The 20358-nt window shown below is 40.7% G+C and overlaps 1 protein-coding gene and 1 long non-coding RNA gene across 7 annotated transcripts; both read left to right on the top strand.

Annotated features, from left to right (window-relative positions):
• Positions 1-793: 793 nt before the first annotated feature.
• Positions 794-2569, top strand: LOC111968681 (uncharacterized). The gene is made up of 3 exons (XR_002877906.2): positions 794-954; positions 1213-1283; positions 1551-2569. It is a non-coding gene; the product is annotated as an uncharacterized lncRNA (long non-coding RNA).
• Positions 2570-8540: 5971 nt separating this feature from the next.
• Positions 8541-18979, top strand: LOC111964821 (GTP-binding protein REM 1). 6 transcript variants are annotated; one of them, XM_070443902.1, is made up of 6 exons: positions 8541-8972; positions 9530-9645; positions 10617-10950; positions 13167-13249; positions 16948-17155; positions 17655-18979. In XM_070443902.1, exons 2-6 carry the CDS (start codon positions 9634-9636, stop codon positions 17930-17932), a joined length of 915 nt encoding a protein of 304 aa, XP_070300003.1. In that variant the 5' UTR covers positions 8541-8972; positions 9530-9633; the 3' UTR covers positions 17933-18979. The 6 variants fall into 6 exon arrangements, with proteins under 6 accessions (XP_070300003.1, XP_023844400.1, XP_023844429.1 ...); XM_023988632.2 differs by having other exon boundaries at positions 9401-9645; XM_070443905.1 differs by having other exon boundaries at positions 8542-8972; positions 9401-9645; positions 10592-10950.
• Positions 18980-20358: the final 1379 nt, after the last annotated feature.

The raw sequence follows: 20358 nt of genomic DNA, 5'->3' as shown, positions 1-20358 counted from the left end.
TCAGTCTCACAGTAGGCCCCTATTTTTGTCTTTCTTTTTTCAGATAGTTTAGTTTTATCGGAAATGGGAGCACTGCAAAAAGTTAAATCTAAGCAAGTACAGAAGTACCAAGTATACTGTAGATATGATAGATGTAGAGTTCGAAGTTAAAGACCACCATTAACTATAACAGTGAGCTAGGCACAGAGTTACAACCGCATGAACACATCTCTTCATATTGACACAGAACCCGATATTCTCCCTGAGACGCTCAGTACTGAGACTATTGAATTTGTAGTAAACCGAGACCCCCGTTTATACAATAATGTAGGAGCATGCATACTATTAGTACCCAGAATAAATAAAGTCTACCCTGTTCCTCTGGATGAGTTCGATCGCTGCKTTTAACGGCTGGAGCCACAGTCCGATCGGACACGACAATATAGAACTCATGGACTCAGAGCACGCTGCAAAGAAACAACTAGGGTTTGTGGAAATATTATAAATAATGCGAATTATTATCATGTAATAATTGTACATTTCACATGATCAAGCAAGAAAACGCATCAGAAAATCTATKAATCAGTATGCAGAATGCATGATCTAGATTATATACAGAGACAGAGAAATATCATCAATTATTGCTTTTTACATATATAAAATGTGAACATTTCAGCAGAATAAATAACACAASATTGTAAGAGTAGGGAGCTAGAGAGACCACTAGATGGGGGTATTGAACACCAATAAGAGGCAATATATCAGTTACAAAAAAACACTTCAATAACAATTCTTCATTCATGCCTGCTGGGTGGAGAGTTTTTAAATAGAACATCCACCGGCATTCTGTCTGGAGAAGACTAAATTCAAGATTGCCACCCCAACGTGAACATGTTATCTGCTGTATAGCACAGAAGGACATGGAGGAGACGGGTGACCGGCCTCTGAGAAATGACATGCAATAGGAGATTTAGGGTAATTTCTCTTAACAGCACTAGTGTGTTCTATAATACGTGTTCTTAACTGTTTTACATAATGCAATTATCTTTGAAATAGAAACCAGGTGTGTGTGCTTACGATTTACAGTGATGATGGCCAAAGGCCGAAAACGATTTGTTTTCACCTTTCATTCATGCACTTTCTTGCATGATTTTTTGGGCACCATGACGTTTTAATAAACATCTTTATTTTGCATTCAATCCTCAGTTTTGTATATATTTGTTTTTTCAACAGTGTGCGGTTCTCCATCTCTTCCAGTATTCTTATTTTGACTCCTATACAACTGGAACAGGCACTATTCAGTAGTAAGGACCTTAAAAGAGCGCAGATGACCTCTTATCATGATTTATAATCCACATAATAATTCACATTTCCTGTTGCTGCAGGATTATTTTCCTGCTGTAGCAAACTGGCTCAAATGAAGATCCTACATCTGTAACTTTATCCTGATTAATAATACAAATCTAAACATTTGTATTTTTTACCATGGCATTATCTGAAAATTACTGCAATTGAAAAGGGCTTATTTTCTTCCTTTTCTGTGTCAATAACTCATGCTTTCAATGTTTCAGGAAAATGCGGTGCTGGAAGATAAGAACAGAGAGCTGATCCAGAGTATCCAGGAACTGCAACACAGACCAACATCAGGAAAGACATATTCCAAGACATTTTCCCCAAATTAGATAAGTTTAGTTTAGTTTATTAATTATACCATTAAAAAAAACAAGGAAAATCATTGAGTACAACACACAATAAAATCTGGGACTTCCATTGATTTCCATTGTGGTCCTCTTGAGACAAGATGGCTAGGCAAGATCGAATATGGTTGAACACAGTATGGCAGCGAGATAATAAAACATAAAAACAAAGAAGAAGAACATCTGTCTCATCATTGCAGTTACGTCGTAGGGTACATTCATATAGGCACAGAAGTCATCAAACTGTTTTTTACTTTATTTTTAAAGCTGGAAAGAGGACATCRTTTTTATGGGCAGAGGCAACTCATTCCACTCTGAGGCTCCGGTACACAAGAAAGTACCTTTCCCAGCATTACTCCTGAACCTGTATAAGCACACATTAGCAACACCTGATCTKGTGCTGTGGTTGTGTGCATCCCTAACATGRGGAAAGTAACAGAACCATAAATACTCCTGTAAACCAGATCCAGTGTCACGACTTCCGCCGAAGTCGGTCCCTCTCCTTGTTCGGGTGGTGCTCGGCCTTCTAGCCATCGCTGATCCATTTTTCATTTTYCATTGGTTTTGTCTTGTCTTCCTTCACACCTGGTTCTAATCCCATCAATTACATGTAGTGTATTTAACCCTCTGTTTCCCCTCATGTCCTTGTCGGAGATTGTATGTTATGTGCAAGTTATGTTTTGGTGTGTGACGGGTTTTGTACCAACTTTTATTATTTTTTATATTTATATTTTTCTGAGTTTTGTGAGCACTTATTAAATGACTCCGTTTATACCAAGTTCGTTCTCCTGCGCCTGACTTCCCTGCCACCAACACGCACCCATTACACCCAGTCTAATCTGGGACACCCTAGCCTCAACAGGCAGCAAGTTGAGTTCCTGAAAGCCGCTCCTGCCTATGTGAGTACACGGATTCACCTTCAATACTACCTTGATCAGCTTATTCTGGGCTGTATGGAGTTTCCCCCTCAGAAGCTTAGATAAGCCCCCAAACCAGGAAGTACTAGCATAATCAAAATGGCATTGAATGAGGGCAGTGGCTATCACTCATGGAGTCCTTATCAAGCAGCTTTGACTTTCTAGCCAAAAACTTGGTCCTGGCATTAACCTTCGCTAGCACTTTAATAGCCATGCTCACACCCCCCCAAGTTTTCATCAAAGATGCATCCCAGGTAGCTAACAGAGGTTTTAGTAGTCAGCACCTCACCCCCTAACTCCACTCTGATTTCAGAGGACCTACACAGTTTAGGGTCTGGACCCAAACAGTATTGCCTCTGTTTTACCTAAGTGCAGAGATAGYTTATTATCTCCAAGCCATTTGATAATGTTAGTAAGCTCTGTGCTAAGTATGTTYTCCAACATAGTTTTACTTTTATGAGACACCAGAAGTCTAGAGTCATCCGCATAAAGGAAAATACAAMAAGAACAAGCATCTTTCACATTGTTTATATACAGTAAAAAGGGTAGTGGCCCAAGCATGCTACCCTGCGGAACACCACAACTTATCAGTTTTGCCTGAGACAGTGAACCATTAACCTCTACCACTTGCACCCTACATGACAAGTAGGACTTTACCCAGCCTAGAGGGATACTGCTTAACTCCAGTGCCTCCAGTTTGGATATTAGGAGAGAGTAGTTAACTGCATCAAAGGCCTTCTGTAGGTCAAGCAGTACCATTCCACAAAGATTTCCCTCATCAATCTCTTTCATGATGAAGTCAGTGAAGTAGACATGAATCAGTGRAGTATGTTTTTCTAAACCCTGACTGAAAATCATACATTAGGCTTTGTTTGTTGAAATATTCATAAATTTGCTCATGTACAACTCTCTCCAGGATCTTTGATGTTAAACTGGTACAGGCCTATAATTCCCAGGTTCAAACTTTATCCGCTTCTTATACAGAGGTAGAACTTTAACTTGTTTCATGTCCTTGGGAAATATGCCTTGTTCAAGAGAGAGATTAATGATATGCATAATACAAGGGGCAATTTTCTCAGCAGAATCTCTAAGAAAGCTTGCAGGAATATTATCAAGGCCTGTGGCTTTGGAGAATTTAAGCTCTGCTAGCATACTGGCTACTTTGGTTGTTGCTACCTTTGCAAAAGAAAAAGAGTTTGGCTGAACCCCTAATTCAACATAATACTTATTCGTTTCCATACAAACTAGAATTGGTGGGCAGCTTGCTAACCAGCTTGCTGGCAACAGAAGTAAAAATAAATGTTGAATTCATTGGCAACCTCTGCTTTTTCATATCATCTCCCCCCTGATGTTCAGTCCAATACTGTTTATTTTATTTTGGTAGTACTACTACAGCCTAGTTCCTTAAATGATTTCCAAAGCTTTTTAGGGTCATTTTTGTTCTCAATGATTGTATTAGCAATGTAACCCCTCTTAGCTTCATTCATCCTGCTCTGTGCTTCATTTCTGTGATATTTATATAGGAGAGTTCTTACATTTCGTAAAGGCCTTATTCCTTGCTTGGATAGATTCTAGGATCCCATGATTAAACCAAGGGCTAGATCTCTCCTTTACTCCTCTGACCTGTCTAATAGGAGCCATCACATTCACCACATCAAGGAATATACATTTAWAAGCTTCCCAGGCACTGCCTACCTTTGCACTATCCAGCAGAGGTGACCAGCCAATTGCACCCACTTGCTCCCTAAACATTTCAACACAGTATTTTTTGTGCTCTGATTCTAACAGTTTTGTGACATGTAAATATACCTTTAAAAACACTCCTTGTGCAAAATGTAATGGAATGGAATGGTCAATGATTCCTGACTATAACTACATGATCAAAATGATCAATGACTATCACTCCACTCAATCGTACTTTGCACTGTTTCACATACCCTGGTGGGATCTTTTATCATTTGGATCAGAGCAAGTGATCTACAGAAGTGCATAAATACATGATGGGTTGGGTTATCCTTTTGCAAACATCAGCATTGAAATCCCCTAACAAAATGATTCCCTTCACCAGGGAATCATTACAGTTTGATGAAACAGTTTTCATAAAATTCATTCTGATTGGGCGGCCTGAAACACACCCCACAAAAAAATCTGCTTGGTTTTGGGGAAGCAGATATCCAGCCAGGCAATTCCAGAGCATCGATTAAATTCGATCTGATGTTTTAAGTAATGTCCGGTCTTACAAAGCACATATCCCGCCACCGTTCCAATTCCAATCCTTCCTGACAACAGAGTAATTGCCTGAGTCACAAACAGATGAATCCAACCATGTGTCTGTAAAACATAAGACACCCACCTCTGATTTGCAAACCAACAGGCGTATCTCATCAATCTTCAGTTGTAGGCTTCGGACGTTTAAGTGCACAAAATGTAAACCTTTCTTCCCAAAGGCCTCGTTGAATTCCCGATCCACTTGTAACTTACTTGTATGTCAAGTCAACTTGATGGAGGGCACTTTACTGTACACTACTTCTCTTCATAGGCTGTGTGATGTCATCAATCCATGCCATGGGGGTGGTTACTTTAGACAATGTGGCTTCAGGCATTTCTTGATGGGGGTTTAAAAAGAATTCCGAAGGAACATTGTCTAATGTGCATCCCTAAAACTAAACAAATACTAAAACTAATATACTTACATTATTTGATTTAAGTAACTATTACCAATATGTAGTAAATTGAGTAAAATCTGAACTGTAGGGTTGTTTATCTATCAGACATCTATCAGTGTCACTAAAACAGTTGGACCGAACTAATACACGTGCCAGGATTTTAACCTCTTCTTTCCTCTTTCCATCAAAAGCGATGTCTCGGAAATAGTAATGGGCTATCGCTGTTTAATATTACCCAGGTTTGGAAACAGACTTGCAGCGGCATCTTAAATTGAAATGAAGAAGCACAGAAGAGCCTTGTGTTCACGGAATCCCAGTCTGACATTAAAGGGTAATAAGGTGGTSAAATTTCCCCCCAGCCTGTTCCAAAACAAAATGACACTCAACACCCTCCGAATACATTCATTTCACGTGGGATTTTATATAAGGGAGATTTGATGTTGAATTGGGGTTTGAGAAATTACGACGTTTTCGGTAAACATCCTGAATCTCACTTAGCAAAGACAGCATTTTAGCACTGACGTGTTTTAAGCCTCAGAGAGGGAACTATAAATATGAAGTTGAACTGTAAGTGCAAATGTTCCATATGGAATAAGCTGTACTGACTCTGACTGATTCAAACTCATCATTCTCTGGGCTGGTAAATAGCGGGTCCACACAGACCCAACTGCTTTCTCTCACTCTGTTATTGTCTGAAGTCACTTTTGGGGAGAGAGTGTGTTTATTTAAACAGACGTGTTTTTTCCTTCTTCCGTGATAGGATACAGTCTTCCATAGAGAAACTGCTGTCAGCTTGTTTATTCTGTCTTTTACAATTACTTAAGGCAATGTGAGATGTTACTTTCCATTCATTTGTTCTCACTCAGAGGGGCCAGTTTAAGGATGTAAAATGTAGGTCTCCATCAGAATTGAATTAGCCCACAGTACATCTATCATAGGATAACACACCTGATATGCATGTAAGGAAAGGGACCCAACCCCTCTGAATCACTTTATGTGAACATTTAATTTTTTACATTATATCAGTACTGTAGGTTTCTAAAATATTGAATATCCATCAAGAATAGCCAAAACGTAATCATGATTTCATTTTTGAAGGGCACTTTAAAATGGCACCAAAACACTTTCTTCCTTATGGCATTACACCTTCACAAGCAATTAACATTTCCAAATGTATACTAAGTACGTTTATAAGGAAATTGTGCTCAGTGTGCATTAAGGTTCTAAATGTGTGTTGTGTTAATTCCAGATGCACCCCGGAAATGGCCGTGACCTTAAACATCCCTCATGAGGAGCGGCTCCCCATTTAGATGTGTGACAGACTAGGGTCACTTGGCTGCATTTAAACCTGTTGGGCTCTTTTAGGCGCAACCCCAGAATGTGTGTTACACTGAGTGCCCATCTTCTCAAACCTAGTTCCACATTGTAATATGGCTCAACTGGGGGTCAATAATCGATTGTAAAACTTTCAAATAAATACCTCCAGGGTTCAGGTTCAAATCATTTGTATATTCTTTGAAAGAGAAAGGAACTTCAAAAAAGTCAAATTTATTCTCCTTTTTTGGGAGTGGAATCATACACTATATATACATACAYTTCAAATTAGTGGATTCTGCTATTTCAGACACACCCGTTGCTGACAGGTGTAAAAAATCGAGTACACAGCAATGCAATCTCCATAGACAAACATTGGCATTAGAATGTCCTTACTGAAGAGCTCAATGACTTTCAACGTGGCACCGTCATAGGATGCCACCTTTCCAACAAGTCAGTCCGTCAAATTTCTGCCCTGCTAGAGCTGTCCCGGTCAACTGTAAGTGCTGTTATGGGTAAGTGGAAATGTCTAGGAGCAACAACGGCTCAGCCGCGAAGTGGTAGGCCACATAAGTGTGTAGCATGTAATAATTGTCTGTCCTCGGTTGCAACACTCACTACCGAGTTCCAAACTGCCACTGGAAACAACGTCAGCGCGAGAATTGTTTGTCGAGAGCTTCATGAAATGGGTTTACATGGCCGAGCAGCCGCACATAAGCCTAAGATCACCTTAGGAGGAATAATGGTGTGGGGATGTTCTTCATGGTTCGGGCTAGGCCCCTTAGTTCCAGTGAACTAAAATCTTAACGCTATAGCATACAACGACATTCTAGACGATTCTGTGCTTCCAACTTTGTGGCAACAGTTTGGGGAAGGTCCTTTCCTGTTTCAGCATGACAATGCCCCTGTGCACGAAGTGAGGTCCATACAGAAATGGTTTGTCGAGATCGGTGTGGAAGAACTTGAATGGCCTGCACAGAGCCCTGACCTCAACCCAATCGAACATCTTTGGGATGAATTGGAACGCCGACTGCGAGCCAGGCCTAATCGCGCAACATCAGTGCCCGGCCTCACTAATACTTGTGGCTGAATGGAAGCAAGTCCCTGCAGCAATGTTCCAACATCTAGTGGAAAGCCTTTCCAGAAGAATTATAGCAGCAAAGGGGGGACCAACTCCATATTAATGTCCATGATTTTGGAATGAGATGTTCGATGAGCAGGTGCCCACATACTTTCGGTCATGTAGTGTATGATGTGTTTGATGTGTTAATTGGTGTGGTTTCATTCAGCTATAATTTATGGTCTATAACTGTCAGTTGAATCTAATTTATTGCCCATTATCAAATTCTTCAATGTGCCGGTCCACAGAAAATTATTTTCAATATTTAGAATGTTTATAGTTTGCTTTTTCTTTCCACAGTAAGTGCCTCAGTGAGAATAATCCACTTCCAACCCACCCTCTTTTCACAAATCTCCTCAGACCCTGTAACTGTAGTTTTGGGAAGTCTCTGACTGTGATTTACTTAAGTGTGGGAAAGAAGCTGGCTTTATAAACACTGTAGGGCCTTCATCTGGCCATCGTACGGCCGACTGGTCTGATTACTTATGTTGTTTCAGTTGGAAAAGATTCAGCAGAGCCTCAGAGAATACAATTTCCTGGTAGAGAGTGCTGGTCTGCGGCTAGGGGTGTGAACTCTGCCCTCTCACAGTGTTAGGACAGAACTGATTTACAGATGTGTGTGTGTGTACTGATTGTCTCAAACTGAAACTATGCAGCATACTTGTAAAAGTGCTTTTAATGGAGACTTGGCTCCCTTTGAAGATATTTTTGTACTTTATAAAGGGTTCAACACTGGGGCTTGATTTGACTAATCTAAACAGACATGGATGTATGGACAAGACACATCCTGTCCCCATATTTTCTATAGAAATGTATATAAAGCAGTGGTTGTCCTGCTTGGGCAATGTGTAATCATTAAAAGGCATCCTAGTACAGCTGATTCAAGTAACCAACTCATCATCAAGCTTTGATGATTTGAATCAGCTGTGTAGTGCTAAGGGGGAAACCAAAACGTGCACCCAGATGGGGGGGCACCAGGACCGAGTTTGGGAAACCCTGCCCTAGTAGATATCTGCACCGTGGAGGTAAACATTATTGTGGTAAAAGAGAGAGAAAACTAACAGTTTAGAACAGGAAGTGACTTACTTTTACGTCATGTAGTCGGGGTGGGTTCTTCGATGAGATTAAAGTAGATTCACACAGGGAAAAGTTGCAGCAGCAATGAGAGAATTGAATGAGGGCTGATTCGAAGCACGCGCGCATCATCAAAGGACACGCTCCGCTGAAAACACCCAGAACGCGCATTGCCTACATGCGTTAAACGGAATTTACAGCACGGGTGAGTATCCATAGGTAGAAAACTGAAGTAGCCTAATTAAAATACGCCATATGACATTTGGAAATTAGCATCCACCATTTAGCCAACAACTTTTTGGACAGGAAGTGCAATAGCGTTCATAGAAGAAGCGCTATGGTTTTATAAAAGCGCATATTGAAATGATTGTCCATTACATGATTTAGTTGTTGACCAACAAAGTTAGCGGTGTTCGAGTTTTTAAAATAGTATATTTGAATTAGCCTACACCATGACTACGTCTCAGTGCATGTTATCACAGGAGGTGATCTGAAACATTGTGTCTGCCTTTGTGTGTGTGTGTGTGTGTGTGTGTGTGTGTGCGTGTGCATGCCTTCTTGTGTGATACAGAGAGGAGATTGAAAAAGAGAGGCGAGCGAGCAACCCCCGATTCCACTCTTACATTTTTACAGGGTTGTGGAACGTTGCAGGATGTTGCCATGACTCCAGGGGTATACTGTTACACTTGTATAGAATAGCTGATGGGACACTGTAACAAAACTGATTGATACATTGGAAGCTTTTCCTTGGTACAAGAACAGAATGACAGCTCAGACACAGCTCACCGACCCGAGAAAACTTTACTATATGGTGAAGTCTGTGCTTTGCTCTGCAATGGAGAATACTGGACACAATTAGAAGATTCATGGCTACAGTTGTGAGTAAATTCCATACAATATTATGTTTCAGTGCTATTTACTGTCCATAGGCCGTGATATTTTTGTTTGTTTCACAATGTATCTTTAATCGGGGAGCAGTGTCTGTTTATAAACTGTTAATTTTGGTGGTTTGTTATATTATTTAGCCCAACCAAGTATATTATAGTAAACGAAAACTAATCATGAAAAAACTATTTGGTAACCTGAAATAAAATAATCAACACCCCGTTTGAAAAACTACAACTAAACAAACTATTTGACTCCAAAACTAACTAAAATTAAATAAACCATCACGAATTTTTTTTTTTTCTAAACTTTGAGTAAAAATGTAATGGGGATTACAATCGTGTTTTCAAGCTTTTGACGGGGTTTTCAAGCCTACTAAATCGGGTGGTAAATGTGGCTAAGAGATGGTTTCAAAAAGACCTAGCTTGTGCATCACTATCACCAGCTAACAGGGGAAAGCAGCTAACTTGATTACATGTAGTACTTAAGTTAAACATTGGATTGGTGTAAACATGGGCGAGATTCTCCTTCCACCATATTTCTTTGCATCAGTCTCAGCGCTATTCCTTTCAAATCCAAGTCACATTGAGAGTGACTGTATAACGTGAACCTAACCTATGACCTGACCCATCACTTTACTGACCCCCCAGTTGCAGACTATACAACACAAATGGCTCCTAGCCTGGCACACACATACTTTCTTGCCCTAACATTAAAACTGAAACTAAATAAAATCAAAATATTTTTATACAACTTATTAAACTAAATAAAACTAGCTAATTAGGTCTGAACTGAAACGAAACTTCATTTCAAATAAATCGCAAAACTAATAGAAATAAATATAAAAACGCAGAACTATAATAACCTTGAGCTTAACTCTTATGTCCTAGTAAATTGGGACTCTATCTTATGATTATTTTACATATTCTTATTTTTAAGGGATGTTCTTTGCCTTTTCGCTAAGATGACACACACACAGAGAGAGGGCAAGGAGACTTTGCGGAGAAGGGCAAGTACTCCTATCCCTGCCTCTCATCAGCCGGGGACGAGAGGTAGAGACCCGCCAGCCGACCCCCATCACCCTCCGCTCGGCCAGTCCGCMTCATACCATCCCGGAGACAAGTCTCTCCACTGCCGCGCCAACTGGTCGTCTGATGACTCTGATAATGACTCGGATGGCTCAGGAGCAGATTGTTTGTACCACGTTGTTTTGCTAGGAGACCACGGTGTTGGAAAGTCGAGTCTTGCCAATATCTTTGCTGGCATTCAGGAGAAGGATGCTCACGACCATACGGGAGGTGGGTTTCTTTACCAAGCACAATTCTTATGATTATTATGAGGCTATTAATGGTGTGTAGCCTATTAACACAACTATTTAGTAGTTGTTTGTCAATGCCTGATAAGTAACCTAAAAAACTATCAGTATCATCCATCCTCATCTGCTAATTAAAATGATGAACACTAAGCACTAATGAGTTATTCAATGAGTTAATTTTATGCATCTCTTCAACAATGACTGTCAAAGTAATGGTCTCTGACATTGCCCTGGCCCTAACAACCTTGGCTAACCTGTCAGAACTACATTGATTGAACTCTTGTCTCTGTCATGTGTAGTACTGAGTGACCTCAAAGCATTGATTGGCAGCTTATATTGACCCATGCRTTTTGGCATCCAGCTGTGCTGCTGAGTGATGTGATTTGTGCAGTTTGTCCTTTTTGAAACACCAATTTCTCTAAAAGTGTTTAATATGACAGGATAAAAGTCATATAATATTTACAAAATAAATAATGAAAACTTCTAGGTCTTGCCTGATACGGTAGCCTAGACACGGTTGCTTTATTCGTTTGTGAGAGGTTCATACTGTCGTGACTTGTGCGTGTCGGGTCGGCTGATGGGAGTGACTGGCTAAAGATGCGTCCCAAATGGTACCCTATTCCCCTTAGTGGGGTAGCTCTGGTMAAAAGTAGTGCACTATACAGGGAATAAAGTTCTATTTGTGAGGCAGCCCAGCTGAATGTTGCTGTATAGCCCCTGGTCAAAAGTTTCTGCAATATACAGGGAAATCGGTTGCTGTGTGTGTGTGGCAGCTCCTAGCTCTCCAGAGTGGTATGGTCTCTCCTCATGAGACCTCCCTCTGACATCATCAGGAGAAAGTGTATAGCTGTCCTGTTTTCAGCCTGTCACTGACTGGTCATGTTGTTTTTAGTTTTGTGTCACTTTGCTTGTCACACTGACAGCAATTTAACTGTTCTTCATAGTGGACTCCTTGGTTGGTTTAGAGCTGGTGTGGTGAATGGCAAGTGTTTTATGAGGAAAGAATGGCATTACGAGGACATTACAATACATTCCATTGTAGGCATATTACTTGTTTACAGGTTCTGACCTTCACAATACCCAGGTCCAGAACAAATTCAAGGAAACGTACAGTATTATACAGAGCCATGATTGCATGGAACTCCCTTCCATCTCATATAGCTCAAGTGAACAGCTCATCTGGTTTCAACAAAAATAAAGCAACACCTCACGGCACAACGCCTCTCCCCATGTGACTTTTTGTGTGTATGAACTGACATGTATGTGTAACTGATAGACGCAAACACACGCACACACTACATGTTCATGTATTTAAACGTATGTAAATGGTAGTCTTTTGTCTGTCATGTATTTTTCGTTATGTGTCGGGGCCCAGTAAGACTAGCTGTCACCATTGGCTTCGGCTAATGGGGATCCTAATAAATTCAAATCAAAAACCTAGATTGTCACTTCAACTCAGACCTCAACTTCTCAAGGCTTTGATGAGCCATTTGTCCTTGTCTTGTGCAGCAGCTTTTACAATAAGGCTAGGGTTGAAAGGAAAATGTAACAAGTTCTTTCACTCTTGGCCAAAGTGTGTTTTCGTCTCGCTAGGATGATCTAATCAGACTAAACTAGACATGGCTCAATGGTGTTTTCCACGGCTTATATTCCATGGTCATGATGATATGGTAGTGAAGTGTAATAACTATATTGCACATTTAAACAGTAGTAGGGATAAACACAAGTGTAGTTCTTGTATGTCAAATATATGTATATAACCAAATTTGTAAAACACCTCTATTTTAGTTTCTAAAGTCATAACCTTAAAATGGACATGGCATAAATGATTCAGCATGAGGAAAAAAGAGATTCCGCACACTGAAATCTATGCTCCCATGTGGTTTATTGACAGCAGTCTACAAGATTGACCCTTAAGTCTCCATCAGGTCTCCATTCACAAAGAACAAGCCTATATTTAGAGGGAGAGAGACCCACATTCCATCACACCTGCTGGCTGCAACCAATAGTAGATATGTTTGAAGTAGTTGACAAATTATGCTTAATCCTTTATCTACAATAATAAAACAAGTTGTATTTATATTTTTACACTAGGTTGCAATGTCTAGACTCCCTTTTAGACCGTTTTCCAAGGTTATTGAGGTACAGTAGGAAATAATATATTTTCTATTCTCTTTCCTGGTTGTTTTGTTTGTTTAGAGGACACCTATGAGAAAACCATGATTGTAGATGGGGAGGAGACCACCCTCATCGTCATGGACACCTGGGAGAACGAGAAACAGGTATGACACAACACCAACCATCAACATCTTTGTCACAAAAAATGCGTTGCACAGTAGAGAATATGATATAGTCTCACATCAAGATTTATTTCGAAAAGGGGGCTGAAAGCTTTAAGCTTTCTAATTTCTATAACTTAATCTTACTCRGTGTTACATGAGAACACAGGTAGAGCAAAGAAACAAATCCGCTTGTGCCAACCGAACCATAAGGCTCCATTCTAAACAACTATGACCCCTAGGGACAACCCTGCCCCTCCCTCGGTTTTGTGGAAAAATATATGTGCTCGCGCTGTGTGCCTGTAGCTAAACTCCATTGAGTCGAGCTGAAGTGGGGCGAATCCTGGCTGTGCTGGAGTCAGTGAGTGGTGGCTCCAGTGGCATTAGGCGAGTGTCTGTATGGGACACCGATGGCTGTGGGGCCTAATTACTCCAGTATTGATTACAGCTGGGGAGTGAAGCGTGCAGGCCAAGCCGCATGTTGACTTGTCTGTACCGGGTTAGAGGAGATATAGGGAGATAAGGATGTCTATAAAGACAGTGGTTTCAATGTGTTAAAGGGCACCAAGTGTCACTACAGGCAGAATGTCAGATGTATGTTTGACCAATAACCATCCCTGGAGACCAGAGTTCTGTATTCACAAATACATAAGTCAACTTAGCTTAGTGCTTTTTCAAATAACGACTTTAAAACTTCATGTTGACCATCAATTATCTTTTGAATGCATGAGTGCATTTTTGACATCAAAGGTGGCTTCAATGATTCAATTATAACAACAGAAAACACATGCTACATTACAAAGACCCCTTTTGGAACCCTTTTTTCTAAGGCAAACTTTTTTAATCCAATGAACTGTTTTTGGAAGAACGGGTTCTTCGGATGGCAAAACAGATTCTTTGGAATGCAAGAAGGGTTTTACATGTATTTATTTTATTTATAACCTTTGTATAACTAGGCAAGTCAATTAAGAACATATTCTTATTTACAATGACAGCCTACCAAGAGCAAAAGGCCTCCTGTGGGGACAGGAGATTTAAAAAAATACAAGACAAAATACGCATCACGACAAGGGAGACAACACTATATAGAGACCTGAGACGACAACACAACATGGCAGCAACACATGACAACACAGCATGTTAGCAAGACATGACAAAAACACAGTAGCAACACAACATGGTAGCAGCACAAACATGGTACAAACATTGTTAGGCACAGACAACAGCACGATGGGCAAAAAGGTAGAAAAAATGATACATCACGTGAAGCAGCCACAAGTATCAGAAAGAGTGTCCATGATTGAGTCTTTGAATGTAGAGATGGAGATAAAACTGTTAAGTTAGTGTTTTTTGTAGCTCGTTCCAGTCACAAGCTGCGGTGAACTGAAAAGAGGAGCGACCCAGGGATGTGTGTATTAGGGGGCCTTGAACAGAATGTCACTGGCAGAACGGGTGTTATGTGGAGGATGAGGGTTGCAGTAGGTATCTCAGATAGGGGAAAGTGAGGCCTAAGAGGGTTTTATAAAAAAGCATCAACCAGTGGGTCTTGCGTCAGGTATACAGAGATGGCCAGTTTACAGAGTATAGCGTGCAGTGATGTGTCCTATAAGGAGCATTGGTGGCAAATCTGATGGCGGAATGGTAAAGAACATCTAGCCGCTCGAGAGCACCCTTACCTACCGATTTATACATTTCATCTCCGTAATCTAGCATAGGTAGGATGGTCACCTTAATCAGGGTTAGTTTGGCAGCTGGGGTGAAAGAGGAGTGATTATGATAGAGGAAACCAAGTCTAGATTTAACCTTAGCCTGCAGCTTGGATATGTGCTGAGAAGGACAGTTTACCATCTAGCCATACTCCCAAGTACTTGTATAAGGTGACTACCTCAAGATCTAAACCCTCAGAGGGGAGGGGCATTCTTCTTACCGAACCACATTACCTTTGTTTTGGAGGTGTTCGGAACAAGGTTAAGGGCAGAAAAGGCTTGTTGGACACTAAGAAAGCTTTGTTTTAGAGTGTTTAACACAACATCCGGGGATGGGCCAGCATCATCTGCATTTAAATAGATGAGAGCGCTTCCTACTGCCTGTGCTATGTTTTTTTAAATATAAATTGAGAAGAGCGTGGGGCCTAGGATCGAGCCTTGGGGTACTCCCTTGGTGACAGGCAGTAGCTGAGACAGCAGATGTTCTGACCTTACACATTGGACTCTTTAAGAGAGGTTGTTAGCAAAACAGGCCAAAGACCCCTCAGAGACCCAATAGTCCTTACTTGACCAACAAGAATGGAATGGTCTACCGTATCAAAAGCTTTGGCCAAGTCAAAAAAAAATAGCAGCACAACATTGCATAGAACCCTCTGAATCTGAATAAGTTTTATATTATAATTTTTCCCTTTTAAATAGTGCCTGAGCATGAATGTTTATCAACAGGAGTTTGAGTTATCTGATCAGTTTAAAAAGATAGGTGTGCTGTTTAAACTGTATCTATATGGGAATACTCAAAACCATGCCCATCATTACCAAATTTCTCAGCATGCACTATTTTGCAGGTTAATTTTTAGAGTTGTTTAAATATCTGTTTTTGCATGTATATTGATTAGATAATTACTCTTATGCTACACAAGCTAATCCAATATGTTAGTAGTTGGACTTATTTCACCCGTTACTGAGATAGTAATTCCAGATTAGAGGATTTAGGTTGTCTCATTTATCAATCTCTCCTACCATGGCAGTCATTCTAAATGCAGGTTGCAGGTGATTTAAATGTTCCAATTGTTGGATATCCTCACGCTGGCTGGATTCCAATAGGAATTACACATCAATTTGCATGCCAGCATAATGTGACTTGAGTTTCCTAACACCACTGTGTTAGGCTATGACTACGCTCTCAAAGAAAGGTCTTATGTAATGTATTGTCATAAAGATTAAGGCTAATAAAGCTGGTTGAACCGTTCATGGAGGGTTCTGGAAAGAATCCAAAGATAAAACGGTTCTCGGAAGAACCCATCTAGGAAGAACCCTTTAGATTATAAAAGAGTTATTGGTAGAACCATTTATAGATTGTACTTGGAAGGACCATTTACATGGAGTTATATAGATGGGCTAGCTGACAACGTCACAAACGGTGCGCGCCCTTCCATGGGGTAGAAGTCAGCGTGTTATTGTGATTACTGGATTTTTCAGATTGCTAGCAAGAGTCTGGGGCATCATAAGTGGCTTTTTTCAGCTCATTTTATCTTGTTCTTGATACCATGTCTTGTTTTGACTGATTTCATGTCAATGCTAATATGGCTGTGCTCATTGTGCAAATGTATTTGTTTTCAATGAACATTGTAGATGAAATATAGATTACATGTTGTCAACAGTCTAAGCTGAGATGGAAATGTTATGTTCGTGCTTTTTTTAATAACCAATTTCTGTGTTCATGCAAGTGACTGAACGAATCCTCACTATCAGTATCTGCAATTTGGCAGTACGTCCAGACCCTTGTTTTGAGAACTAAAGATGTCTCAGCTTAGAGAAGAAGCCTTTTGAGGTATTATGCAATCATGCAAATATGACTTGTCTGCAGTATATAAGAGAACTAACAGGAATGCCCTGGGCGAGCTCCTGATCGACATGTGTACTTGATCCTGGACGAGCACCCAAATATGGCTGTTGGTGAATGTTGAACTTCTCTCTGTTGTCTGTATCTCTCAGGAGGAGGATGAGAAATGGGTCCAGGACTACTGTATGCAGGTGGGCAACGCCTACGTCATAGTTTACTCAATCACGGACCGCACCAGCTTCGAGAGTGCCTCTGAGTTACGCATCCAGCTGCGGCGCATACGGCAGGCCGAGAACATTCCCATCATCCTCGTGGGCAACAAAAGTGACCTGGTCCGCTCCAGAGAAGTGGCTGTAGAAGGTAACGTTGATTCTAATGTAATCATTAAAGCGTCTCTCCACACCTTCTGAACAGTGACTTGATGAGAGCCATTTAACAATATGAGCAGCACTCTGCTTATAAAAGAGACAGTTTGGCATACAATAGTCTGTACTGCACTTTCTGTGGCCTTCATAGTCAAATAAACAAGCAAAAGTTACAACTACAGAACATGATCATATATCAAATGTTGCAGTCCACACAACATACTATAAGCTGTTCCCTTAACATTCCATGAGTTGGATTTACAGCACACATCTCATACACTAACACTGTATTTTACAATGTCACCGTAATTCTTGATATTTAACCTGTTCTGCAGATGAGAATAAGCTTGTGCTAATTCTGGTGCAATGGATCAAATGTATTTATGTTATGAGTTTCACCTGATCCCTGACTAATAAAGAATCAAACGTAGACCTCTCACATGTAAACACCTCTCGTATGACCTCTTCTTCCTCTGTGCTCTGCTCTCTCCCAGAGGGCCGTGCATGCGCCGTGGTGTTTGACTGCAAGTTCATCGAGACATCCGCTTCGCTCCATCACAACGTCCACGAGCTCTTCGAGGGCATCGTCCGGCAGATCCGCCTGCGGCGAGACAGCAAAGAGACCAACGAACGCCGGCGCTCCGTCTACAAGCGCAAGGAGAGCCTCGCCAAGAAGGCCCGCCGCTTCCTGGACCGCCTGGTGGCCAAGAACAACAAGAAGATGGCGCTGAAGGTTCGCTCCAAGTCCTGCCACGACCTGGCCGTGCTGTAACGGTTGCTGTGTGGCCAAGTGGTTCACGCCAACAGTGGTCGCAGACTTCAACTCTCCTCTTTGCCCTGACGCTGTGTTCTTCGGGTGGCCATCTTGTGGGTCAAATCCTTAAACCAACCAACGGCTGTATTGTACTGTCTAGAGAGACTAATTCTATGCTCCAACCCCCTAGTGGTAAAGGGGAAGGACGTTGTTATTTCCTATTTATTTTAGCCATTCAAAGCAATTGGGATGAGAAAATGTGAGGCAATTTAGACTTTTTTTTTTGTTGCTATATCACAGATCCGCTGAGAGCGAGTTTGCTAAACAGACACCTTATCAACTGTTTGCCTTACATCTAAGTCAATAGATTCCTAGACCAGTGTATCCAGACATAGATCTGGCATTTGAAGTCCTTTACGGTCTCGTTTGAGAAGGTTTTCTAAGATTATTGAGGTATGAAATAATCGTTTTATTTTCTACCAAAGAAAGTGCTTTGAATACACCGTATGATGTATTTTTGCCATGAGGAAAGCAATGCCCACTTACGTACTTTTAAGCAAACGTCACTAACGATTTGATTTCAAGGTTTTGCACTATGGGAGACAGTCATGTGTTGGGAGGAATCAATGGACATTCTTCTACAACAACCAAGAGAGCTCTGGTTTAAGACTTCTGTTCTGTCTATGAGCCCATCAGTTGACAGCTAAATGACATGTGAATGCCGATGTTGTTTGGGAATCGACACCATCGTGAACTTTCCAAACGGATTATCCCGTCCACACCTTCCTTTACAAGCACCTCCTACGCTGGAAGGACCAGTGGGGTGTTAACAGTACAACTGTAATGGATGCTTTTGAAGAGGCGTGGTCTAATTGACCACAGTCAAAAAACACGGTCCTGAAGAAACCAAAGAAGAAAAATGTTGAGTCTTCAATGTGTGTGAATGTGYGTGTCCTGGTTGGGTTTGAAAGGTATTCTAATCACTTTTGTACAGAGTTTGTAAATACAGTACATAAATGTCAAGGATTTTTATGAGGAAATAAAGAAGTAGGAAATACATTACCACTAATTGTCTGCTCTGGATTTTAAGGTTTGTCATGGTTTTTGTAAGCTTTTATAAAAAAGATATATATAAAATAAATGGAAGAGATAGTTGTGCTACCTTTCTGCTTTTTCCCTCATTGTCAAGTGACAATTTGGCTGAAGTAAAACCAGACCAGGCTACATATTACACTCTGAACAACGTGAGCATAGAGTTTTCAATGGCTTTAAAAGTACAAGTGATAGTTGTGCTGATTCTGGTGGGCACCTTTAGGCCAGAGCCTTCCATAAACCTGCTAAAGGAATCGGTGACTAGAGAACAGTTTTACAATGTCTACTTCCCAAATGGCACCCTACTCCCTAAAAAGAGCACTACTTTTGACCAAGGCCCATAGGGCTCTGCCATTTGGGACATAGGACACCGTCTGTTTGTGTTCCATATGGAGTAGTATGGCTGCCTCGTAACGTTGACAAAGTACAGATGATCAGGAGGTTTCCATTGATTAATGACAATGCCCATGTTGTGGTTTAAACCCCTAGATGGGTAGAAGCTCATGTTTGCATGAAATTCATGTCCAGACACAAACGTGTTGGGAAAAATATGGAATTGTTCAATGCAACTTCTTTAATTTATTTTGATATGGAAGAAATACTGATCTCATTTGATGATCCAGTCTTATTACATGTTCCTTACTTTGTTACATTATGGACATTTTTGAATCAAATTTGAATTACATCTAAATATTGAATTAAGGAAAGGAAAACAAGAAAAACATATGAACTGGTCAACCCTGGATTATTCTATGGATAATATCATATTGCATTTTATCCCCAAAACTGTCATTTGACACGGTTTAGATCAGGCCTTGGAATTATACGTGGATTTCCATGATTAGTTGCTGGCTTAAAAAGAGGAACAACATAAGTGGATACTCTCCCTGCGTCTCAAATGGCACCCTATTCCCTACATGGTACACTGCTTTTCACCAGAGCCCCCCCCATAGGGCTCTGATCAAAAGTAGTGAACTATAAGGAAGGGTACCATTTGGGACGTAACCCCTAAGTGACACTTTCACAAACAACCAGAGCCCAATGTTAGCCAACCATGCAGACAGTATCATTGAAACTACAGTGTGCTGAGAGGTCCTCAAGTGACATTCACAATAGGAGGCTATTCACTCAGTGTTCATTAACACAGGTTATTGCACTGCCATTTTGTGGCATTGATGAGGCTTCATGTAACATTCCTGAACAAAATAAAACTAAAAAACAGGATGGAATAGAAATAACAGTTTTCTCTTGTCATTCGTACAATATACACTGCTCAAAAAAATAAAGGGAACACTTAAACAACACAATGTAACTCCAAGTCAATCACACTTCTGTGAAATCAAACTGTCCAC

The sequence above is a fragment of the Salvelinus sp. IW2-2015 genome, linkage group LG1 (genome assembly GCF_002910315.2).
Source record: "Salvelinus sp. IW2-2015 linkage group LG1, ASM291031v2, whole genome shotgun sequence".
Taxonomy (NCBI): Eukaryota; Metazoa; Chordata; class Actinopteri; order Salmoniformes; family Salmonidae; genus Salvelinus; species Salvelinus sp. IW2-2015.
The sequence above is the reverse complement of the archived record's forward strand: the minus strand, read 5'-3'. Positions and strand labels throughout refer to the sequence as shown.